The sequence below is a fragment of the Sceloporus occidentalis genome, unplaced genomic scaffold, assembly GCF_023333645.1.
Source record: "Sceloporus occidentalis isolate IW3139 unplaced genomic scaffold, rSceOcc1.0.p SCAF_2, whole genome shotgun sequence".
Lineage (NCBI taxonomy): Eukaryota > Metazoa > Chordata > Lepidosauria > Squamata > Phrynosomatidae > Sceloporus > Sceloporus occidentalis.
Window position 1 is genome coordinate 103259742 of NW_028316982.1, and position 26546 is coordinate 103286287.

At 40.6% G+C, this 26546-nt stretch overlaps 1 protein-coding gene across 3 annotated transcripts; it reads right to left on the minus strand.

Moving 5' to 3' along the window:
- Positions 1-3923: 3923 nt before the first annotated feature.
- Positions 3924-25664, minus strand: SIRT1 (sirtuin 1). Of its 3 annotated transcripts, none has more exons than XM_089510515.1 (9): positions 25138-25661; positions 22479-22595; positions 19693-19934; positions 18365-18517; positions 13840-13987; positions 12892-12971; positions 10625-10811; positions 9730-10305; positions 3924-5976 (listed from the first exon to the last, which is right to left on the minus strand). In XM_089510515.1, exons 1-9 carry the CDS (start codon positions 25619-25621, stop codon positions 5657-5659), a joined length of 2307 nt encoding a protein of 768 aa, XP_089366641.1. In that variant the 5' UTR covers positions 25622-25661; the 3' UTR covers positions 3924-5656. The 3 variants fall into 3 exon arrangements, with proteins under 3 accessions (XP_089366641.1, XP_089366643.1, XP_089366642.1); XM_089510517.1 differs by having other exon boundaries at positions 5802-5923; positions 25138-25664; XM_089510516.1 differs by having other exon boundaries at positions 5956-6030; positions 25138-25664.
- Positions 25665-26546: the final 882 nt, after the last annotated feature.

A 26546-nucleotide genomic window follows, 5' to 3' on the forward strand; every position in this document is an offset into this window, starting at 1 on the left:
AGGAGGAGGGCTGCTCAAGAGGCCAAGCTGGAATAGGAGCCCAGTCTGTCTTATTGGCATATTTCGGATTGCAAAAAACAAAACAAAAACAAAAGGAGTCCTTGTTGATATGCAAAATAGACTTTAAATTTCTTGGGAGTTTATCACACGGGAGGAATTTCTCTTAATTTCGAATGAAAAGAAAGTGGGGCCAGAACGCATTCACATGAAATCGCTAGTTCAGCAAATTTACATGAATTTGAATTGTGTTCAAACTGACTTCCCATTGCCCGAAAATAGCTTGCCATTGCCCGAAATTGCGTGTGATCACCTCTCATGCAATAACATGAAACTACATGATTGTATTCGGACTGACTTCCCATTGCCCGAATTTGCGTGTAGTGGGTTATCACGCAATAACGTTAAACCCCATGATTGCATTCAGATTGCCATTGGATTATCCTTACAATTTCCCTTGTCTGATAACGTCCCTGGACTTTGCCCAGTTGCCTCATGGCCAGAGGAGGAGAGGCCTGCCTGCTAAAGGTGCCCTCCCCATACCATCTTAACTAAAGACAGAAACAAGAAAATCTTACTAACACATCCAATTTTTCTCCTGTTTGGTTTGTAGCATCTTGCCTGATGAAGAAGCCCATGGAGCTTCGAAAACTTGCAACAAGTATATAGTGCATTTTGGTTGGCCAATAAAAAGTAGCACTATTTAGTGGATTTTTGTTTGGACTCAGGGTGACCAGAGGACCACCAGGCACCGTAAAATGGAGGGCATTCCAGGGAAATGGGGAACATGACCAAATACAAAGCTAGAAACACTCCTAGAAATGTTATGCTCAGAATGGAAGACATTGTGGGGTTTCTCCTGGACAGAAAGTGGAAATGTAGAACATGTCTGTCCTGGACAGAAGGTGGAAATGTAGGCTGTCTGGTCACCCTGCCAGGTGTCATACCTGCAAAGGAGGACCTGGCACCGCAAAATGTAGAAAGATGGAGACATGACAAAGAAAAAGTCAAAATACTAGAAATGTCATGCTCAGAATGGAGGACATTTTTGGGATTCCTCCCGGACAGAAGGTGGAAATGTAGGGCTTGTCCTGGAAAAGGAGGACCTCTGGTCACCTTGCCAGATGCCATTCCCACAAAGGAGGACAAGGCATGGCAAAATGTGGAGACATGACCAAAGAAAAGGTCAAAACACTCCTAGAAATATATAAATTCAATTCATATGGTTTATTTACAGCTATGTTACATAGACCGAGAAAGGCAGCCATGAAAGAACTAGACTCAGGGTGACCAGGTGGGACCTCATGACAAAGGAGGGCAAGGCACTGCAAAATGGAGGGCATTCCAGGCAAATGAAGGGCATGGCCAAATAAAAGTTGAAAACATTCCCAGAAATGTAAATTCATAGTCATGCTAAAAAAAAAGAGGATGTTTTGACATGCCTCCTGGGCTGAAATGTAGGACTTGTCCTGGAAAAAGAGGATGCCTGGTCACCATGACGGGTCATACTTACAAAGGAGGACATGGCACTCCAAAATGTAGGGCATTCAAGAAAAAATGGGGGACATGGCCAAAAAAAAAAAAAAAGCTAAAAACACCTATAAATTTAAATTCATGTTCAGCTATATTACATAAACTGAGAAGGGCAGCCATGAAAGAACTAGATGTAGGGTGACCAGACAGGTCTTCATCGCAAAGGAGACCCAGGGGCCACAAGGAGAGCGTTTGATAAAAAATGTGGGACATGACCAAAGAAAAGCTCAGAACACTCTTAGAAATGTACATTCATGCTTCTTAGTCATGCTCAAAAGGGAGGACATTGTGGAACTCATCCTGGACAGAAGGTGGAAAAGGAGGCCAACTGATCAACCCTGCCAGATGTCCTACCCACAAAGGAGACAAGGCACCTCAAAATGTAGGGCATTCAAGAAAAATGTATGATATTACCAAAGAAAAGCTAAAAAACACACACATATAAAAATAAATTAATTTTATATGGTTTATTTACAGCTGTATTGTTGTTGTGCGCCTTCAAATTGTTTCCGACTTAGGGAACTCTCTCATGGGGGTTTCTTGGCATGTTTCTTCAGAGGGGGTTCAGCATTGTGTACCAGACTAAAATGATCCTCTGAGGCTGAGTGTGTGTGACAGAAGCAGTTTGAAAGCATGTAAAAGTGCAAGTAGACAAATAGGTACCACTTCTGTGGGAAGGTAAGCAGCGTTCTGTGCAGTCATGCTGGCCACATGATCTCAAGTTGTCTTTGACAATCCTGGCTCTTTGGCTTTGGAGATGAGCACCGCCTCCTACAGTCAAACACGACTTGACAATCACGTTACCTTATATCTAACCACTGTTCACAAATACTGTAAATGAAATAACCAGTCAATAGAGATGATCACTCACCTAAGGATTTCATTAGGACTCAATTTGATCATTTTGGAAACAGTTCAGTTCCAATCAAGCCTAAATCCAAATTCTAGTTCTGTAATTAAATTGTTGTGATTTAAATTGTCCCCTTTGTCTTTAACCGGAAATCAACAAGAATCCTGTACTTAGTCAGATCTGGATGAAATGTGTAATCGACATAGTAACTCCTTAAGAGGAGTATATTTCTAACACTTGGACAAATAAGTACAGTACAATGACTTTACACTATGTACTTTCAAAGTTTCCTTTTTTCTAAAGCTGCTGGCACAGTCTCCATTTCCTGACAGTAATTGATGACATTTGCAGGGATAGTTGTCCCTTCTCTGGGGATGAAGCCTGTCAACGTCAGAATAATATATACAAGTCACTGTTTGCAAGAGCAGTCTTTTACAGTTTGGGAGTTCCTTAAAAAACTGAAATTACTTAGTTTTTTTTGTTGGCAATTGTTAGGAAAATAACATTTTGCACAGGTAATCATGCAAAACTATCTCAGGTCTCCCACACAGGTTCTGCTAGGATGCTATCAACATTTCTTCTCTTGGAAGAACCAGGAAAGAACACTGAACTAGCCCAGAGGTGTATTTCTTCATTATCTTTCTTTAAAAACACCAGGATTACAGAGCCCTGGGAAAACAATTCACCGTGGTCCAAAACACACTGCAGAAATAATCCAGTTTGAGACCACTTTAACTGTCCTGCTGAATGCTAGGGGATCCTGAGAACTGTAGTTTTGTGCCACATTTAGCCTGCTCTGTCTGGTGCCACAATAAACTACAATTCCCAGGTTTTCCTAGCACTGAGCCAGGGCTGTTAAAGCAGTCTCAAACTGGATTATTTCTGCAGTGTGTTTTAGACCATTATTAGAAACTGTAGTTGCCAGTCACAAAGCCATAATCACTTCACCCTTTACCCATGCTGGTGTTTAACTTATTCAAAGCAAAAGTGTCAATTTGGGAGAAGACACTACTTTTGTGTGCCTCTGAATCTCAATTGCTAACAAATGTTCAGATCTGGTTTGCTTCAGGTAAGGCCCATTTCACTTCAGACATCCGTCTTCATGGTCTCTGTGCCTCACACAATTTTGATTTGGTACTATATTCAGGTTTCATTTGATCCCAAAGCACACTCCTGTCTCTGCACATTGTCTCTGCCTTGCTATGTACATGTCCTTACTATTTGAAATACCTGCACCATTTTCTCTATTTTATACCCCCCCCCCCAATCTACCAAGAACCCATAAAATAGGGCAGAGAACCTCTGGCTCACCAGATGCTTTAGGCTACAATTCCTATGCTGTCTTACCACCTGTCACACTTGAGCTGGGATATCTGGGAGTTATTTATTTATTGGCAGTCCAGACGTTCCCTATTTCTACCTTGCATCTACTGGGGTGATAGGTGAAGCACTATTAATATACTTCCCCAAAACTGAATTCTATTCCATACCTATTGGTAAAATAAGAAGTTTCAAGAGAGTAGTGAGAGGCTTTGCACACACATTTTTAACAGCAACTGAAAGATAAATGACAATTTAATAGCCTTTGAAACAGACTGTACGAGTATAAAACACTGGTTTTGTATTTCAAAAGTTGCAGGAAGAGAGCCAGGTCATTTTAAAACAGTCTTCTACAAAACATTTGCCAGTTGGTTACATAAAAGACACTATATACAATATAAAAGCAGAAAATAATCCACACTGTAAAAATAATTTAAAAACAAAATATTTCCATTTAAAATATTTCCTATAGCACAAATACATTTTGACATGCAAGCAAAGCTAACATATTGCATTCTTTAGTGTAGCCCAGTAAATTCTATTATTTAGAACCTGGGCCATGAGAAAACATGCCAACATTTTTAAGATGAACACAAAAGGCCATTCTTAACACTTTGTTATGCTGTGTTACAGAACAGATTACTAAATTGCTTAAAAAGGACAGCTATTATACAAATTTTAAAATGGAATAAATAATAAAGTAATGCACATGAATGTTCACTAGCTGGTAGAGCTCTTTTGGGTGAGTTAAAAGTGGTTTAAAGAATAAATGAAGAAACTTAATGGATAGGTAGGAAACAAACTGTAAAGGATGAAAACCATCTGCAAGTTAGAAACACCTGCAAGACCTGTTTTTAAAAGGTAGTCTTAAAGCAGTGTTGGTACCAATTTCAGAAGATGCTTTTTTAAAAAACAACAACACTGTACCAACAAGTGGTATTAAATTATCCAAGCAGAAGTAAATCCACACGCAATGTATTCCAAACTTACGCTTGAACTCAGTTTTCTGTATTATATTGGAAGCATGAATAGCTCTACACATTTGTGTAAGTTATTTGAAAATACAGAAACACTTTTGTAATTGGTAAAGACTGCTTCCTTGTTCTGAATATTATATACATACCTTCAGTACATTTACAAATTCACATCTTGGCAGTGTAGACAAAGATTGTACATAAAATATTTCATATACTGACGTCCTGCATTAAATATTCATTTTGAGTCAAATCAAACCAAGTCTGAGAAATTCTTATTTAATATTTCCTTGCTACACTTTTGCAAGCCAATAGGCACTATTACATATCCACAGGAAGGTTTTTTTTAAACTAGCATTTTATATTTATCTAAATGGTTGGGGATTTTCAGGTACTCACTATGATACTTAATTTACTTGCCATATGCTCACATGCAAATATGCCCAATATAAGTTTTTTTAAATAGCTGCCATAACCTTTGGGAAATACCAGTGTTTAACAGCAAATTATGCAATAACCGAATTAGGAGAGACATAAGCAGGCTTTAAACAAACCCAAACGTTACAAAGCGAGAGAGGCGAGAAGAATACCATTCTTTGGTCTAGATTAGCTGTTCCCTTTATATTATATTAACATTCCAATGGCTTTTTGAACAGTTCAAAAATAAAATTAGGCTGAAATTTGTTAAGCAAAAATACTGTATATATACACACAGATCACACAGATTAACTTAATAAAAGTGAATGCAGTGACAGTAAAAAGATACTTAGTACCTTCTTCAAAATTCAAAACAAAGATTAATGTTGAGTGTGCCTTTATAGAATCTGATTGGAAAAGTTAGAAAACTATGCATGAAAATCTACTCTAGGTGTTTACAAACATTACATCCTTATGGTTTCCTTGCTCTAAATTTAGTACACATTCAATCTGACATGCCAAAATTGCTAATGCTGGTGGAAAAGTTCCTGATACCAGTCAGTAATTACAGTTTGTCCGTTGAATAATCAAATCCTACAGCTTCATTTCCAGAAACAGATTCACCAACAGTTTCTTGAACGTCAGTTCCTTCTTCCCCAAATCCATTCTCCTCATCTCTGTCAGGAACATCGTCATCTTCAATGCCGTTATAGAATTCTTCAATTTCACTTTCATCTTCTACGTCTAAACTTGGACTATGACAGGACCCGCTATCACTGCTACTTCCACAAGAGCTGGAGGACATGACATCATCTTCGGAGTCTGAATACACCTCAGCACCATGAAAAATATAGCGATTTGGTGGTAAAAACAAGTATTGGGTACCTGAAACATGTTTGATCAGCAGCAGTTATTTCACTGTTAATAATCCAAGAGGTCCTACATAAAACATATTCAGTATTAAGAGTGTGGTATTTTGTACTCTGTTCCTTTAGGTATGTATATGCTTATAAGTGATTCTCTGATAACTCAAGTGGATTAATAAAAGAAAAATATTATTGAAAAATGAGATTACTATAGCACGGAGCCATAACAAACTACAGAAATAATCCAGTTTGAGACCGCTTTAACTGCCCTGGCTCAGTACTAGGGAATCCTGGGAATTGGAGCGTGCTGTGGCATCAGAGCTCTCAGACAGAGAAGGCTAAATGTCTCACAAAACTATAGTTCCCAGAATTCCTAAGCATTGAGCCAGGGCAGTTAAAGTGGTCTCAAATTGAGTTATTTTTTTCAGTGTGTTTAGGTCCCTTATCTTTCCCTCATCCCATTTTTCCTTCTGCTACCCAAAGAGTGCTATAGGAATTTTACAGAATAACATTGCATTACTTCATTTAAATTCCCCCGTTTTAACACTCTTCATTTAGATTTTCCTCAGTACAAGTATTCTTTAACTTATTTATTATAACATCCAATCCCATCTTCCCCTCCCTCCCTCAATCACAATTAATAAGAAAATATATACCACTGTCCATCACTGTAAATCTAACTCACCTTCAAAGTACTGACACATGCTTTGTATATTGTTCTCAACATTTTAAATACTCCATATTGTGGTTATGTATGGAATCTCTTTAGCGGTACACTGTATGCTATTTATGACTTTCTCAGTTAAGGCATTCTTCCTTCCTGTTTTCCAACTATCCTGCCAAGACTCACACTACATATTGTACACAATCTAATATTGAGCCAAAGAAACAAATCCCTGCACTTTTAAATAAGTGATGGATAGATATTAAGATCTTCAGATATTATTTGAAAGTGTTATAACTGCAATTTCTGTGGTTTAATTATGAAAGAAAATCTACAGAGCAGTTTATTCCTTTTATTTCCACACAGCTTCTTTTCTCCAAAAGATGTATCTGAATTAGGAACAATATCAGGCTGTGTTAATGACTATATCATATAAATACAATCATAGGTTCAGAGCTTACTGTTTAAAGGCTTATTAAAAGCCAGTTAAGTACATGATCATTTAGCTGGACTATGTAAATTGCAAAAGGAGGTCTGTTCAATTCTTGAAATTGCTACATGCTGTTCATGCTGCATTTATTACATGAAAATGTAATCTCCCATTTCAAACAAAATGATCCCAAGTAGGCTTTGTTTTTAGATTCAAAGTCATATTTTTATATACTATGATACATTCTGAAATAAAAAGGGAAATATACTGTTCTGTTTTAATACAATTTATAAAGGAAGAAATATAGCCACACTTCATATCTATCAGACAGAAGCAGAAAGTTGAAGCATAGTGGACATACTACAGCCACCACATGGAAAATCATTTGTGTACAGAGGTTCACAAGTTAATTCTACATGCCACTGCAAAATGTCTACATGCCACTACAAAAAAACATTTGATAGTGTGGAGAACACCTGATATCATGTGTTGAAAAGGACTTTGAATGAACTCCTTAACACCAGAGATATTTTATAAGATTTTGACAGACACCAATCCTTACAAATTGATGAAATATTGATCAGTTTCCAAATTTCTTTTTTGATTCTTCTTGCAGCAATGAACTGTTTTGAAGTTGTTAACGTATTAGTGGTAAATTGAAGCCTTAAGGGACACAGACCTGATGTTAGTTCAGGTGATCCTTAAAATCATTCCTGGATTAATCAGCAGTGTACCACAAGCAGCTTCTGTTCCCAGTTTGAGCAAAGCTTAGTTTGTTGAGATGGTCTCCATCAGGGAAACTATGGATTTCTTAAATATGGAGCAAAATTGGCATACACATTCCTGAGGCTCATGTTCTCTATCCTATCAAACTGTAATGGAGAGATAAGAAGCAAACCAAGGCCTGGGACAGATGGGCGCAATGAGGCGCCATCGTCATGTGCGAGGGGCGGTGCTTCCAGGCGCCCCTCGTACGTGACGAGGGCGTAAAAATGGCAGCGCCCTGTACAGATGGGCGCCGCCATTTTGGCGCAACTGACACTTAACGTCCGCATGTCGCAACACCATTGTGAAAAGAAGCTGCTTTTTGTGGGTTCTTTTTGCGGAGCGATGAAACTGTGCGGTTTGTCTGCTGCAGCTTCTTCACGCAGCAAAACAAGGCATGGGCAGACCGCCCTTTTTGGGCGGTCTGTACCCCGCCCTAGTTCCACTAGGGTCCCCTCCTGGAACTGATTCAATTTGAGGTTATCATTTTAAGAGCTACTATTTAGTCTTAAATCTTACATCTTTTAGACTGCGAGCTGTTCTGACAACCTTTTGAGTTGCTTTCAAATACTGTAGATACATATAGAGTGCTTGAAAAAGTAGTCCCATACATCAGGTGTAGGCATATTAATAGATCTGTTGGGTGGTCTGCAGTAGTTCATAACCAAATGTCTAACAGCAATTATACAAACTCTTTTCTCCCTCCTACTAGTCCCCTCCTCAAATTTGGACGGGAGACATGGAACAAAGCTCAGTGAGAAAACCAAGAACAGCTTTTGTATGACAAGATAGCGAATTCCGTTCTGACACTAAAACAAATTATTGGGCTTAGCATCTACCGAAATGTATCCCCGTTTCTTAGCTATAGAAGGATGTTACTTCTCCCACCCACCACTATTTTGTATTTGGTTCCAGTTGCTAGAATCTCAAGATTGTAACAAAAAACAGTTTAACCCACAAGTCTGAAGACCTCCTACTCTTACAACCTACGTGCACCTAGGTTCTCAATGACTTCAGTCATGCTTACTATACGCTGAGTATAAGACTGTAGTCTCACTAATATAATGTAGATAAGAAAAACAAAGGCCCGTTACAGACCGCCCAAAAGGGGTGGTCTTGGGCCGCTGCCAGTTGCAGCGTGGGGGAGCCGCTGCAGCCAAACCGCGCGACTCCCCCGCGCTGCAAAAAAGGAGTGCAGAAATCGCACTCCTTCCGGCAACCCGGAAGAGCCGCCGCAAGTGCAAAAGTGCGCACTCGCAACGGCTCTTCCGGGTTTAGATGTCCGGACGCTGTGCGTCCGTTATGTCAAGATGGCAGCGCCCGTCTGTATAGGGCACCGCCATCTTGCCGTACGGAATACGCGCGAGGGGCAAGGCACGTCTGGAAGCGCCGCCCCTCGCACGTATTCCTGGCGCAACGACGGCGCCGCTTAGGCTCGTCTGTAAGGCGCCTATGTTTACTTAAGCTTCTCCATTCTTTCCAAATACTGTCTATAGACCCTATTTACTTAGAGCTTGATGGCAGCTCTTCTGAGGATCATGAAGAGGCAGGGGAAAAAACAGAGAGACAGACAGACAGAATATTCATACTGGAAAGCAAACTGTCTGGAAATCACATTAGGTATGTACATTCTATCACACTGCACACGTATAATGTGAAATCCTGGAAATGTTTAGAGTGATTCATTGGTTCAATAAAGATGAATCCTTTCATTTGTTCTAGACCTATGGACCCAACAGAGATATCAATACTTTTTATTGAAGTGAAAGGATATGTTTTGCTAATACCCTGGACTGCAAAGACATTATGTTTTAACAAAATCATATGCACTACAGATGGAAGCCTTCAGGATAGATGTGCAAATATTTTAATAACTTGAATTTGAAGTAATAATATTACAAATTAGCACTTACCATCAAGCCGCTTGCTTATCTGTTCTTTTGCACATCTATTAACCCAGCACTTTTTCAGTGTTTCAACAGATGTTATTTCACTTCTTTCTTTGTTTTCACCTTGTCTAGATTCATGTTCCTTCACATGCTCTGGGTTTTCTAACTGGTCAGGAAGACTTTCAGTATTTTCTAAACAGTTTTGTAGCACTTGAGACTTTTCCTCTACACAGTTCTCTTTAGATTCCAAGGCAGCTTCAGAATCTGCTACTTTAAATTCAGAAGAGTGCTCTGAATGTACTATTTGAGAATCATGTGGTGCAATTCTTTCAGGTGAACTAGAATATTCAGAGATGTTTAGTGGGGTAGGTGGTAACTCAGATGAATGTATTTCAGATTTCTTCTGTAATCGTGGAGGTTTCTCTGTAATTTCTGAAAGTTTGACTGAGCTGCTGCACAGTTTTGCATATTCACCACCTAATCTATGACATAATTCATTGATGATAACATCGCAGTCACCAAGAAGTTCCACATCAAAGTGTAGGTGAGGCAATGGTTCCCTATTAATTAGAATTTGAGGCACTTCATGTGGAATGGAACCTATGTATTTAAGGAAAAAAATATCAGAATAAGTAACAAACACTGCATTGAATGTCTACTACCATTAATAAACCTCACAATCTATTTTAAGTACTACTTGTAACTCTATGGACTAAAGTGGTCTTAAATTTTGATTTCTGCATTATTACCATCTACTTAGAGCACACTAGACACATTCATTGCTTCTCTAATGCTTCTAGACTGAGAACCATTCTGAAAACTACACAGCATGTTATTTCTAAAGAATTTGCCTATAGATTTTAGTCTGAAACAAGGACTCTTCCCCTTTTTATCCCAAATATGAGCAATCTGCACTTACTTGGAATTAATGCTACTGGTCTTACTTTTAGCGAAGACCCAATAACAATAAGAAGGTCGACCTCATCTTTGTCATATTTCATGGCCCTGTGAAATTGCTCAGGGAGATTTTCACCAAAGAACACTATTTCTGGCTTCATGATGGCAAGTGGTTCATCAGGTGGACATCTGGGACATCTAGGGACAACCTAGATAGAAGTGATGTATTATTTTTGGTGTCAGTTTTATAGAATCAAAAAAATAAGATGGATACAGGAGCTTTCCTGTCTGACCATTAGTTACACCAGATAAATTATAATTATACATTATTTCTATAAATACTAGGAGTAAGATTTCCAGATAAAATTTCAGTTGTTGCCACATGCAGTTGACATGCAATTTCATCTTCAGCACAGAGTTCAACACAGATAAAATGTACAGTTACGCATTTTATGCAATATAAAGTTCTAACGCTTTAAATAATTTGAACAAATGTTTAAATGTGAAAAATTATAATTTACATTTTTCTACACAACTACTACCCAATTCTTCATATCATGATGATAGCTTTCTTAACAGAAATGTTAACTTCTTTCAACAGAAAGAAGTGCAGCCATAGCTACATATTGGTATCAGCTTTGTACAGGATTCTTTGTTTTCTGAATGTGCTCAATCTTGGATTCTCAGAATGTTCCTACCAGGCCTCCCTTCACTCCTTACTTCAGCCTTGTATTTAATAAATTATCTGGAATCCAGGCTTGAGGAGTAGACTGGTGGTTGAAGGAATGATTGCTCTCAACTCTGCTGGCCCATTTGGTTTTGTTACTACTGGAAGAAGGATGACTATAACCAGAATTAAAATGCAACGAACTGGCAGAGGCAGCAATAGATTACTTTATTCCTTGTCCACAGATCTGTTCAGTACCATTTTAATAGTCTGCATTCCCTGTATAGCAGGTGAATTCCCCTCCTCAATAGTAGCTACTACCCTATAAGCCAGCTATTAAAAAAGTGCAGCCTTTATGTTTATATTTACAATACTGTCTCATTTCCTCCTTTCTCTTTCTTCACTACCCATTTTCTCCTGCTTCTCAGCCCATTATTTACTATCCATATTTCTTTCAGCCTTTTTTATCTCTGGACTCCCTGTCTCTTTTATTCTTTATGTCATGGGACCCTGTCCTAGCCTTCATATTACTCCCACAAAGCTGTTTCTCTCATAGAGCTCCTGAATTTTTACCCTAGCCATGCCAGAAACTTCCCTTTCCCACAAAGAAGGGAAACTGAAACCTTTCTGGCAGCTATGATCACATACTGATGCAATCTTTGTGAAAATGTCACCCCAGCACATCCATTCAGTTCCATAGGCACTTTAAGCACAACGTAGGTTGTGTAAAAAGAAATGAATTAGCCACAGAATTTGTGGCCACTTACTCTAACACACATACGATGCAGGAAATCCAGAGCAAAAACATGCCCATCAGAAGGCTAGGTACCTTCTGCCTGAAGACCTCCAACAAGGAAAAAATTTCCCACCTCTAAGAAATTGGTTCCACTGTTAAATCAATTCAGAATTTACCCTAACATTCAAACAAGGTCTATCTTCCAATAACTTAAAACCATTAGCTCTATTGCAGCCCTCTAGAATCGCTCCTCTGTGGGACAATCCTTTGGATATCTGAAGAATACAATTATGTTTCTTTCCACCACCACCCCTTTCCCAGTCTTCTCTGGGCTAATCATAACCAATTCCTTCCAGTTTTTCTCGTGGTACTTGTTTCCTATGCTTGTGGTCATCATCACTGCTTTACTCTGAATCCACTCTATACCATTTTTCAGTTTCAGAGTCCAAAAACAGATGTGTTATAATAGCATTATTTCACAGTTCTGCTATCTGAATTCAGCTTAAATTCTTATCCTGAGTCTCATGAAAGGAATACTGGGATATGTATTTAATAAATGCATTAGTTCTGGAATCCACAAGTAGTGTGGGATAATCTGGAGGCAATCACAAGCTATACATTGCTGACCTAATGCATAACACCAAAGCCCACAGAAGACAACCTTTCTAGATACCTGAGAAGTAATAGGAAAAGTGTTACCCAACAATTATTTGACAAACTTTAAATGCTGTATAAAGATTTTTAAAAATTAACAATGCAACCATAAACATATTCATTTAGAAGTCAGATGAGCTGAACATATCTTCATCCATCGGTCTAAATGTACCTGACTGAAATTTTAAAGCACATTTTTTTCATCTCCAACATAAAAAGTTAGCATTTTTACCTGATTAAAAATATCTCCCCGAACAACTTCACAATCAACTTTGTATTTACAGATGAGGCACGAAGCTGTTGCAAAGGAACCTGAAAGACAAATACCACAATATAAGTATTTGAATATGAAGAAGTCAGAGGATACTTCAAATGCTACCTAAATTTAAATACTGACTCAAGTCACAAGTTATTTTGGTCAGAATGTATGTAAAACTGTAGATAGCTTGACCTCCCAACATGATTGCACTTAATAAAATTCAGTATTATTTAATCTTGTTCAGCAATTTTCTTTTATAATTTATCTCTGTATTCAAATGCCACTATCTGCCACATTAGTTTCTTAATATGGAGCCCATACAAAGAGATAAAGGGGAAGATGGACTATTATGAATGTTTACTTGTACCTTATCTCAATATCACAATTTCACTTGCAAAGCTGCACTCCTAAGCTGGTTTAGTCTGACAAGTCACCAGGACTAACTTTTAAGCAGAATATACTTTATGGGAGTCGATTAATATGCAGTTATACAAGGGTCAAGCTACATTAAAGAGGAAGTTTTAAACTGAGGGACATGAGGAAAGAAATTATGGAAAGGCAAGCTACTAAAATTCACTTTATGTTTATGACTTGCAGACTCTGAATCTCAATAGTCCAGCGCTGAACCACTTGGCTAATATCCAGAGCCAGGAAAATATAAGCTGTTACAAACTCAAGCAAGGCAATGCATATCCCTTCTGCTTCCTGCATCCCACTAAAGATGTTCTGGTTTTCCAATTACCCACTCGCTTGTTGTTTTATTGCATATCTGGGAAGTTTGCTTATCTCTGGGTAGCCTTCTGATTCTTTAAAAATTAAGTTATGGAAGTCATAAAATTCTGCAAGATTCAGCATACTCAACGTTATGACACCAACCTAACTCCTACATTTAGGGTAAAAGAGAATTCAAGCTTGACTGACCATGACACTGAATTATCCTTTGAATTCCTGCAACTTGTTCCAGAGTATCTATGTTCTGAGTATAATTGCGTAGTAATTTTCTTTCTTTATCCATCAAAGCTATAAATTTATGACAGAGAGATGGTTGAAACTGTCCAGGATATATTTCCTGCAGAATTAAACAAATATATTTATATAAACAACATTTTGCAAATTCAAGATCAAGGTATGTTCAAGATCTACTGGAGTGTTAATTCTTCACCATCATTGTTCTGCAAAGCTTTAACTGTGCCTCTGGGCTTATTATTATTTATTATTATTATGCTTTATTTGTATAGCGCTGTAGATTTGCACAGTGCTATACATACAAGCAATAAAATAGATAAGAGTAAAACTGCCCATGGCATACAATCTAAGAAATAATAGTATAATACATATAAATAATACATAACAATACAGGAAAGGGTTCAGTAAAACAGGCAACAAATTAAAAACATCAAATAGCAAATAATAGTCACGCAATGCTTGGGAACGCTTCTCTGAACAGGATGGTCTTCAATTCAATTTTGAAACTAGTTAAAGAAGTGTTCGTGGGGGAAGGAGGTTCCAGGAATGAGGGGCAGCAAGTGAAAAGGGACGAATCTGGGATGGGGCAAAGAAAATCCTGGGCTGAGACAGCAGACCTTGACTATCAGAACGGAAGGCCCGAACGGGAAGGTGAGGAGAAAGAAGGTCTGATAAATAAGGAGGGGCCAGCCCATGGAGGGCTTTAAAAGTCAGCAACAGGATCTTATACTGAATACAGAAGGGGAAGGAGAGCCAGTGAAGGGATTATAATAAAGGAGAGATATGATCGGAGTGGTGGGCAGATGTAATAATGCGTGCAGCTGAATGCTGGACAGAAATTAAAGGATGGAGGTGAGAAAGAGAAAGCCCTGCCAGAAGGAGGTTACAATAGTCTAGTCGTGAGACGACCAGAGCATGGACCAGTCTTCACAGTAGAAGCCGAAAGAAATGGATGGATTTTAGCAATATTGTAGAGAAAGAATCTACAGGCCTTGGCTGTGTTCTGGATCTGGTGGATACACAACAGAGAAGAATAAAAAATGAAACCAAGACTGCGGGCTTCCAGGACTGTTTGAATAGAGATGTCGTCAATAGAAACAGAAAAAGAGTACTGGAGGGAGGGCTTAGGTGGAAAGACAAGAAGCTCCGTCTTGGGCATGTTGAGCTTCAAACGCCGATGGGGCATCCACTGAGAAACAGCTGTAAGACAAGATGAAACTTGCTGTTCAGGACCTGGAGAAAGGTCAGGGGTGGAAAGATACAGCTGCGTGTGATCGGTGTACAGATGATAGGAAAAACCAAAAGAGCTGATAAGTTTTCCTAGGGACAATATGTAGAAAGAAAATAAAAGGGGACCCAAAACAGCCCTGAGAACTCCAACAGATAAGGGAACAGAGGACGAAGTCTGACCACCCATGACCACTGGAAATGATCTATCTGATAAATAAGATCTAAACCAGTCAAGAACAGAGTCTGTGAACCCAAGGTCAGAAAGTATGTCAACTAGAAGACCACGATCAATGGTGTCAAGGGCTGCAGACAAATCAAGAAGAATGAGAACAGAATAAAGGTCATTAGCCTTGGCCTGTAAAAGATTATCCGAGATCTTAGTGAAAGCTGTCTCTGTAGAATGCTGTGGGCAGAAACTGGACTGAAAGGGATCAAGATTAGAGTTGGATTCAAGAAACTCAAGACAGCGAGAATAAATGACCCGTTCCAAAACCTTAAAAAGAAAAGGAAGAAGAGAAATCGGATGATAGCTAGACAAAGAAGAGGGGTCAAGAGAAGGTTTTTTCAGAATAGGAGAAACTAAAGCATGTTTAAAGACCTAAGGGAAAGAACTCGTAGAGAGAGAAAGAGATTTAAAATATAGAGAAGCGAGAGCAGAAAAGAGGGAGCTATAGAAATTAGAAGGCAAGAAGGAATTGGATCAAGAGAACAAGTTGCAGGTTTGGAAGAGTTCAGCAGTGTAGAGAGTTCATCCAAAGAAACAGGAGGAAACAGAAAATTTTTTAGGCGAGGGCGTTAGAAGATTAGGAGTAGAAGAATCAAGCGCGACTATATCAGGGCAAATAGTGGCAATCTTTGAGATGAAATAGCAAAATCGTTAGGAGAGAATGATGAAGAGACAGGAGGAGAGGAAGGTTCAAGCAAAATGTTGAAGGTGGAGAACAAACGATGGGGGCGCCTCTCATTGGCGCAGATCAATTATTTGCAATAATTCTGTTTTGCCATGGATAGGTGCGTGAAAAGGAAGAAAGAACAAATTTGTAATGAATAAAATCAACCCACTCCCTGGACCTTTTCCAAAGGTGTTCAGCTGCTTGAAAGCAGGACTGGAGAAACCTAACAAGGAAGGTAAGCCAGGGCTGAGGCCTAGTCAAAGAGGAAGACGTGTGTACAGAGACAGGGGCAAAGCTGTCAAGAGCTGAAGAAAGAGTGGAGTTAAATAAAGACATTGCTGAGTCAGCAGAATCCCTAACATTTAGAGAAGGGAAAGATGAATCCAAGGTCTGACTGAGATGGTCAGAATTAACAGACTGAAGATTGTGAAAATAGTGTTGAACAGTATGACAAGGAGGTGGAGTATAAGTAAAAGAAATTAAATAATGATCAGATAGTGGAAAGTCAAATGCCAGGTAGTCAGAAATGACACACTTTGCAGCAAGAACTAGGTCAAGACAGTGACCGAGAGAATGAGTTGAAGAGTTGGAAAGTGGTTGAAGGCCAAAAGCAGCTGAGAGAGAGCTAAAGCGAGATGTTATAGGATTATTGGAATTGTCAAAGTGGATATTAAAGTCACCTAGGATCAAGGTGGGGACTGCATCCGTACAAGCTTCAACTGTACAAACAGCTGGACAGCACTGGAATGCATCAGTACCACAAATCAGTGGCCAGGATCCTCTAGGACACCATTCAGCTCTATTTATTCACCTGGGAAAAAGGATTGTTTACCATACTCTATCTCAGGTGGCCTGAGAGGGTGAACACTGATTTTTTTTTCTCACCAGGCTCCTTAACTGTAGCCAAATGGTGATCCCTGGCCTCTGCCATTGATTACACCTTGGTTTCCCACACACAGACCAGCAGGTCTTCCTTCTGAGTAGACATGCACAGGACTGTGCTGTTTCATTGTGCCTCAGAAGTACAGATATGTTAAAAGTCATTTCAATTTGTGTTAAAATTTTGCCTTTGATAAAATATTGCTATGATAAGCTAGTAATATAAATAGATACAACCCTGTGAAAAACCCCTCCCAGTAGATGCTATTGGATTACAGCTCCTATTGCCCCTGGCCAATATAGCCAATGGTAAGGTATGGTAGGATTTGCAACAATATCTAGAGGATCACATTTCCCATTTCTGAATTACATGGTGCAACTTAAATAAGTAGAAGTACTAATAAGGCAGGCCTGCCCAACATATGGCCCAGGGCCTGTATGTGACCCACCAAAAGATTTCAGTCGGCATACAAAGATGTGTAACAACTTCAAGGGTCCTCCACTGCCCAGCTTTCTCCTGAGAAGGACAGGCAGAGCAGCAGGAGGAGGACAGGAAAATGCTTGCCCTGCAAGGCTCTTCCACTACCCCACTTTCTTCTAAGAAGGCTGGGTGGTGGAGGAAGATGGGTGAACACTGCTCTGTAAGGTTCCTCTGCTGCTCGGCTTTCTCCTAAGGAGAAGGATGGGTGGAGGAGAAAGAAAAGCAAACACTCACCCTACAAGGCTGCTTCTCCACCTGGCTTTCTCCTGAGAAGGCCAGGGAGTGGAGGAGGAACAGGGGCAAACATTTGCCCCCTCAAGGCTCCTCTATCGCTTGGGCTTCTCCCAAGGAGAGGTCTGGGCAAAGGAGAAGGACAGACAAGGCTACTCTGCCACTTGGCTTTCTCCTGAGGAGTAGGCTGGGCAGAGGAGGATGAGGATGGAATTAATATTAATTAATTCTAATTCTAATTATTATTATTATTAAATTAAAACCTATCTGCAACCCTAAGAAGTTTAGCCCATTTTAATTTTGGCCCCTACCTACAGCCAAGTTGTGCAGGTCTGTAATAAGAGGAAACAAGAATAATACTTCTGTCATGGGGTTTACATGGCAAGAGTTGTTCAGAGGAAGTTTGCCATCCCCATCCCCTGAGGCTGAGGGTGTGACTTGTCCAAGGTCACCTAGAGGATTTCATGGCTGATCTGGGAATCAAATCCTGGTGTCCAGAGTCATAGTTAAACTACTATGCCATGCTGGCTCGCAAATAAAAATGTAATCTTGTTTCAATGTGAACATTTACAATATGCAAGCATAACATTGTTGCTTGTGATATTACAGTGGAGTATTAACCAAAGGGGGGGGGGGGTTCTGAGCACCAATTTGCTAGCCATGATCAGAATATGGGAGGAGAACAAACTTTGCTTGAGATAAATAGTTTTCTGACAGTTTACACATGCCTGCTCCCCGAATAATAGAAGCAAAAAATAATCAGAACCTTTGCAAATTTAAAAAATGGCCTTGGATCTTTTCTGAAGTATTCAATGTCAAACATTGCTTGAGGATCAGGAAGATCTGGGAAATCTACTGCAAGGCGGGCATAAATGCCATCTCTTGATCGGAAGTCGGGAATTCCACAAGAAACAGATACCTGAAATGGATTACATATACATATCATAAATACCATGTGTGTATTCTGATGTTATTTAAGCTGCTGCTATAAAATAACTATATCAAAACAATATACAGCAAGACTGAATGTTTAGTCACAACCTCTAGCTGGATTGCTACTATCAACCCCATATGGTGTTACATTTTTGTAACTATCCGTTACTCAGTATGCGAAAAAGGCTATATGTGAAGCCATTCTGATTATAACTGTAGCAAGACAACTCGGGAAAATCCAATACAATTTGTATGCAGGCTAGAGAAATGTAGAATCATAGTTCAACCACTCCGAAACATAATACTTTTCTTTAGCTATTTCTTAGGTATTCCATAAAAATGAAATAGTCTGCTTCATTTATAAGGGTAGTCGTAGTTGAAGTGCATTTCTCTGTTTGCACTCTGCAATTAAATTTTATCTACTAAAGCAACTTCCTATATAATGTAAGTTGTTTTGCTGCCAAATTCTGCTCACTTGCTTCTTAACAATGATTAAAAATTTTAACCACACTTTAGGGACAGTGATAGTAAAATGGGGCTGTGCACGCCCTGTTTTCTTTATCTTCTACCTACTTTGAATTGGTTGTGTAGTACTTGAGAGATATGGAATCAACAGCAATTGGATCTCTCAAGAAGTGCAAGGCTCACAGTATTAGAGTAAGGGAATTAAATATTGTCTTACACTGGTAATGGGTAAACCCTATGTGCTTAAACTCTATCTTTTTATACTTGTGCTCAGCAGCACATAGGGATTCCCCCCCCCCCCTTAAACTACATTACTTATCAGCCCATCTATTCTGGCTAATACTGAAGCATGACTGTAGCTGTAGTTCAAAAGTGTCTTGTGGGCCACAGGTTCCTCACACTTGCTGTTCATAACTGCAGCACAGAAGGAGGATGGTCTCAAATTAAATTAATACATTTGCTGCAACACTAACAGTCACTAACAACAAATGTATCTTTTTTTGTTCTGAGCATGTTTTGGAAAAGTGGTATTTGTGTTATAAACTTGTCATAACTTACTAGATAAAGTTTTGCCTATGAGCATCACCAACGCTAACACTAGGACACCACGCAGCAGTCCACTCCAAAACAAATGTACAAGAGTATAATTAAATTAAAATACTGACCCATTTATGCTAGCCAACATCAAATACATACCCCAGCTCCAGTTAAGACGATTATTTTTTTGCACTCATGTAGGAGTTTCACAGCATCTTCTAGAGTATTAATATCTTTCCTCTTTTTTCTTTTAGGTGGTTCAGAAAGAATATTGATAACGATTTGCCATAATGTCATGTCATCCAGTTCGGGGGGAGGTATTGTTTCTGGCAACAAGTCTTTCAGAATTGCACGTGGATCTGTGCCTATCATGAGATGTTGTTGGACAAAAGTGTATGGACCTAGTATAGAAAATAAAATTATTGTGAACTGGATGACTCAGTATGCTCAGCTTGAATTAGAACATTCTGCGGTAACAATGATCAGAACTGTAGTCTCTGTTACATTTCTACTAAACAAGTGGCACACCAAAACACCAAACCAAAAACACTTCAGCTGAGACTCAACTACTAGCCCCAACTACCACTGAATCAATGGAACTTAAGTCCTGACTTACCAATTTTCCATTGATTCAGTAGCTTTATTTTAGTTGAGATGAAGTGAATTTAGGCAAAGTGGTTACACTGTAACATTGACTGCACTGACATTATCACGGAGAGAACTTAACTTATTATTAGACTGCTATTAAGCTTACAGATTATAAAAGTTATGCTATCTTGTCAAATACACACACAAAAAATCAGCTAGATGGACCAAAATCAGACTTACTAATAGGAACCTGGATTTTTTTTTATGTAAGATGGTAAACATTTCTGTAACAAACATAGGACTCCCACCTAACTATTAGTAATAATTCTCTTTTCCTACATATATGTCAAATTAATGAACTCTTCTGTTTCAGCTACCCTCAAAGCTTCCTAATACATTTTTTACTTCAGGAATCTTATGGGGGGGTCAAGATCAGAAGGAGGGGGCCATCTTAAGCAATACCTTCATAGTCTTTCTTCAGAAAGCAAAATGGAGGAGCATTCAGTACACCACATTGGCTTACAACTGTTGTTCAATAACAACAACAAAATCACGTTGCATTGGCAGGATGGCCCACTATTTATTTTGGGGGGAGGCAGCAGTTCTTAGTGTCAATCTTTGCCATGAAGTACTTTTACAGTAAGAAAGCCATTTGATTAAACAATTCACCAGACTGTGGTTAAATATCAGCATTATACAAAAGAGAGGGTGCCTTTCGGTAGCTGGCAGCCTCTCCTCTGGATTTTACCTTGATGTCACCTGAAAGCTAAAGAAGCAGCAAGGAATCTTTGCTTCCCTTTGCTCCCTTGTGAGGGTAAAAGCAGTTGGATGGTATTTTAAGCAGCAAACCAACACAGGAAAAAGATGAAGAAGCCTCTCTTGTCTGATATTGTTTTTCTTCTTTAAACTACAACCTTGGTTACAGTATTTTTTTTTAAAAAAAATCAAAATCAATCAATTAAAAGAATAATGAACTGATCTATCCGATCATAAACAAATTCCCAGGTAATACTGATCTATTTTACTTACGCCTCCTTCTGGACAGTTGTGATCCATAAGGTGGCCAAATTCTGCTACATTGTGTGTAAAGTCCACCCTCAATTGGTAGATGAAAATTTTACTGCTGCATAGATGATTTGACCCGGCATTATTGTTATTGTAACTGTAATTGCTTAAGTACTTATTCTTGCCCAGGTATGTACAATCTATATTTTAAATTATACTGATGCTGTTTTTCTTTTCTTTTTATTTCTTATACTGGTCAAAGACCGAATAAACTATATTACATTACATTACATTACAAGAATAATGAAATTAGATGCAATTTCTTCCCACAGCTACAAATCCTGTATTTAAAGTGCCAAAGAAAAAAAAGCATTTGTGGGCTCGTTCCCACTATGATTTAAAACAAATTGCTGATCGGTTTTTATGACCATCATTCACATTTGAAACTGGTACCGATCCTACTTTGATCAATTTCTATTGTGATAAAGCGAGGCAGAAACAAAAAACCCAATTTTTCCAGACACTAGTTTTCTATCAGGTTTTTTTTTGGGGGGGAGGGGGAGAATTGATTCCGGAGTGTCTTCAACAAGTGGGAACAACAGATATGAATTGCATCGTTCTGGAAGGAAGGAACTAATGGCAGAGAGGTGTTTACCATCCCTCCTCATGCTTTTGGTGGATCCACCATTCCTCCCTCACAGCGCTGCCTTTGTGCTTGTGGTGTGACCTATGGGCACCTGATTACAAAAAAATTGGTAGAAGATTCGATCAGTGAGGCAAGTAGTTGCAAAACCAATAAATAGAATCTTCTCTATATAATTCCCAAGCCGGGCTGCCGTTTACATCACCGATAACGCACAGATGATTGACATGCATTTTGAAGTGGCGTAAACTAGTGGGGATGACAACCGTGCCAAAAAAGAAGCAATTACAAGGAGATAATGAAAAGATCTGCTTACATAGTGGGAACGACGGACCTTTTGGAATCAATTTACCAACACAGAGTGAAGGCGAATCCCAAACTGGTTTAAACATAAGTGGGAATGAGCCCTAGAAGTGCTGCTTACCTGCCATGCCAAGTGTCAAGCAAAACTACACAGATAACAAATAGCTCACAGTGCCATAATTATGTAAATAAAAGATAATAGTACAGGTGTCAAGAGATGACTTGATTAGGAAAATACAAATAAGAACTGGTGTGTGTGTGTGTGCTGGAAGTCTTAAAAGATAATAATCTTTTAAGACTGCCAACACAGACACACACCAGTTCTTACTTTTATTTTCCTAATCAAGTCATCTCTTGACACCTGTAATATGATTATGTTTTCATAGACTGACATCTAAATGTGTACCTATACGAGGTCTTGGGGTCCAGTCACTTGAGCTTGCATGAGAGGCTCTGTCATCTTCATCACTGTCACAGGAATGGAAACCATTTGCAATGATTTCATCACTAAAAAATATATTATCTGTAAAACAACATAGAACAGAAGGAAAGAGTTAGAACACAGAAGTAACACCATCACATTTATAGTAAGCTATATTTCACAGGACTATTTACTATATTTACATAATTATATGTTCATGCAAACATAAATCTGCTTTTCACCAAAATTGCTTTCACAGCCATGTTTTCCAACAGTTATATGGAAGAGTGAATTTCTGCAGGTGGAGCAGAGGGTTGGGATGGATGATCCTATTACTTGAATTTAAAACTACACACATAGACTGCTGGTGATACTGAGGTAATATGTATGATGAAAAGTACTCAATTTGGAGGTTTTGTTTTCTCCCCCTTAGTTGAAGTATGAACATTTTCCATTTCAGACTGACTGCATCTGCACTGCAGAAATAATCCGGTTTGAGACCGCTTTAACTGCCCTGGCTCAATGCTATGGAATTCTGGGAACTGTCGTTTGGTGAGACATTTACCCTTCTCTGTCAAGATTGCTCTGGTGCCACAACAAAGTACAATTCCCAGGATCCCACAGCACTGAGCCACGGTAGCTAAAGTGGTATCAAACTGGATAATTTCTGCAGGGCGGATGCATCTCAAGTTTCTAAAAGGATCTTAACTTGTGGTTCTGAACATCATATGCTATTCAGGACCCTTATAGCCAAGTAGGGCTTACTTTAGACTACAGTGGTGCCTCGGGTTACGAAATTAATTCATTCCGCTGTCAATTTCGTAACCCGAAAGGCTTTCGCAAGCTGAATCCCCATAGGCGCTAATGGGGAAAAGCCGCGATTCCGTGTGAAATCGCGCAGAAAAGCACCAAAAGTTTTTTCGTAACCCGAAAAAACTTTCTTAACCCGGAAAATTTTTTTTAAATTATTTTTTTTCGTATCCTGAAAATTTCGTAACCTGGGTATTTCGTATCCCGAGGTACCACTGTACAGCCTCAACCTTCTCCCTTCATTTTCCTTGCCTTGCTCCCAGAGTGACAGGAGGCTGGGGAACGCTGCAAAGGAAAGGCGGACATTGCAAGGCACAACTTCCCTCAGAGCTTTTAGCAATTAAATTACTGAGAGAAGAAAGAAGGGCTGGAGGACAAAACAACATATGCAATAAAAAGCACACTTTCCTTGACGCTACTGGCTGCCACTTCTTTCCCTGCTTAAGGGCTGCCTGTCTGCTGTATTATTCCTCCCCCTGGCAAGCAAAGATAACTGTATTTTCCAACCGGAACGTTACATTTTCCAATGTTAAACTTGATGATGGTAATAGTAATCATATTGAAAGTGTAGAAGTAATCCGGTTTGACACCTTTTTAGTTGCACTGCTATGGAATCCTGGGATTTGGAGTCTGTCAGAGTGTCTGCGCTCTCTCTGACAGAGAAGGCTAAACATCTCAGGAAACTGCCATTCCCAGATTTCCATGGTGTTGTGAGCAGTCAAAACGGCGTCAAACTGGATTACACTCGTCCCTCTACTTTTGTGGCTTTGACACTTGTGGCTTTGGTTATTCACGGATTTTACTGATACGTTCTCTCTAGGAATATCAAAGTCCTTCAGCGCAACTCTGTGCTTAACTTCAACCAAAAGTTGCCCTGAAGGACCTATAGATTCCTAGACAGAAGACTCCGCTAGGCATTTGTAGCTCCTCCAACGCAACTTTATAGTCAATGTCTGACAGATGTTGACCAAAGAGTTGCACCGAAGGACCTAGAGGTTCCTAGAGAGGTGTTCTCTCTCAGGTAAAGTATGGCAAACAGAAAGATCTATGAACAGGTAATCTCAAAGTAATACATAAGAAAGCTTTTAACATCTAAAACATTCAAATAATGCAGTAACACTAATTTTTCTGGCATTCAAGTGAACAACATCCAGATCTTTCTGTTTGCTGTAGTGTTCTGGTTCTGGTTGAGGCCAACCCTTCATTGTTTTGACACACTCTCAGATAAAAACTAAGGCCCTGAACACACAGGCCAAAATAAAGCTGCTTTGGGTCACTTTGGAGGTATGCTGTTTAAATGATGCTTGTGTCCTAAGAGTCCAGAAGCTGCGCCAAAGCCACGCTCCAGTCCTAAGGATTGGAACACAGCTTTGGTGCAGCTTCTGGCCTCTTAAGATGCGTGTGTCATTTAAACAGCATACCTCCAAAGTGACCCAAAGCAGCTTTATTTTGGCCTCTCTGTTCAGGCCCTTTTTGAAACATGACTCCTGGGTCTCTCTTAGAGAAAGTAATCCACAACACCCTAGATAGCTGGACAGCCTAGATATTACTGGAGAGGATGTATTAATGAAACCCATGAATAATGACACCTGCAAAAGTGGATGCCACAAATGTGAAAGAACGAGTGTGCATTTTCATAGCGCTCATCAGCACACTTGAGCACTCCCTAAGCGGCTTACAGTGTGCAATAAGTATTTGAAGGGATTTCCTGCATGGCAGAATAGGGTTGGAGTGGATCAGGGCCCTTGCGGTCCCTTCCGACTCTGACGCTATAAAGCTAAGTATCAATGACCAATAATCATAGCCAGGGTCCCTTCCTGCTGCTGCTGCTCACCGTCCTGCGGGGCCTGGGCGCCCTGGTTCGAAGACTGCGCCGTCCCGCAGCCAATGGCGTCCTCCGCAGCCGGCGCCGCCCCCGCCCCTTCCCCTCCCCTCAGCCACAGAGCTGGAGGAGGAGGCGGAGGAGGAGGAGGAGGAGGCGCTGGGTGCTGCTGCTGCGTCGCCGCCGCCGTCGTCGTCGTGGTCTCCTCCCGGAGCAGGCCCCGCCGCCTGAGCCCGCTCTCGGGGCAGCTCCATCCCCCGCCTCCTCCTCCTCCCTCGCTGGCCACCGCGGCCTCCCCCTCCGCCGCCCTCAGGGCCTCCTCCTCCTCCTCCTCTTCCCCCCGGAGGAGAAGGAGGAGCGCCTCTCCCTCGCGCCCCGGCCCGGCGCTGTCAGAAGAGCCCCGCCGCTGCCGCTTCGAGGCCGGCTCAGGGCTCTCCGCTGAGGACGGAGCGGCGCCGCGGGAGGAGTGGAGGAGTGGCGCCTCCTCGTCCGCCATCTTGGAGAAGGAGCAACCGCTCCCTCCCTCGCCCTCGCCTTCTCCTTCGCTTGACCCAGCCAGCGCCAGCCAGGCCCCGCCCCTTCCCCCTCCCTATAGGCCACGCCCCCTTCGACAGAGAGGGCGAGACAGCCCCCCCTTTTTCTTTCTCCCTCACAGAGAGAGAGAGAGAGAGAGAGAGACAGGCTCCGCCCCCTTCCCTCCCTTCTTCGTCTGGGAGAGACAGAGCGCAAGGCAGGCTCCGCCCCTTCTCTCCTTTCTTTTCTCCCTCCTCCGTTAGAGAGAGATTTAAACGCATCACGTGACACGCCCCCTCCGTTCTTTTCCCCTCCTAGCCGACGCCCACACAGGCAGCCGCCCTGCGCAGGACCTCCGACGACGCAGCAGCGGTACCAACAACAACAACAACAAACCGCGTCACGTGACTGAGCGTGCGCGCGCGACGGGTGGAGTGGCTTTGAAATAATAGACGAGCGCCGGAGCGCTCGCTCGCGCCCAGTCAGCTAGGAGGAGGCGCCGCTGGCGTTGGCGATCATGCGTCACGTGACACGCTCTACGCCTGTCGCTCTCTCTCGCGCGCCCTCTCTGTTGTTGTTTTAACCCCCCTCCCCTCCTCCCTCTGAGGGCGTCAGAGATGGCTGTGCCTTGTGTTTGTTTCCTAGTGGTTCAAACAAACAAATAAATACAAGATTGGAAGGCAGAACAGCTTCCCTCCTTCCTTTTCTCTCCCCCCCCCCTTTTGTAGGGATAGGCCTAAGGAAGCTCTCCTGAGGTGGCCATAAATCAGGTTGTTGTAGTCAAATTTAAGAACCCCAGGTAGAAATGGTTGAAGTAAATACACAATAAGTGGACAGGTGACCTGGAAGATCCATACACACCTACATATATATATATATATATATATATATATACACACACACATATA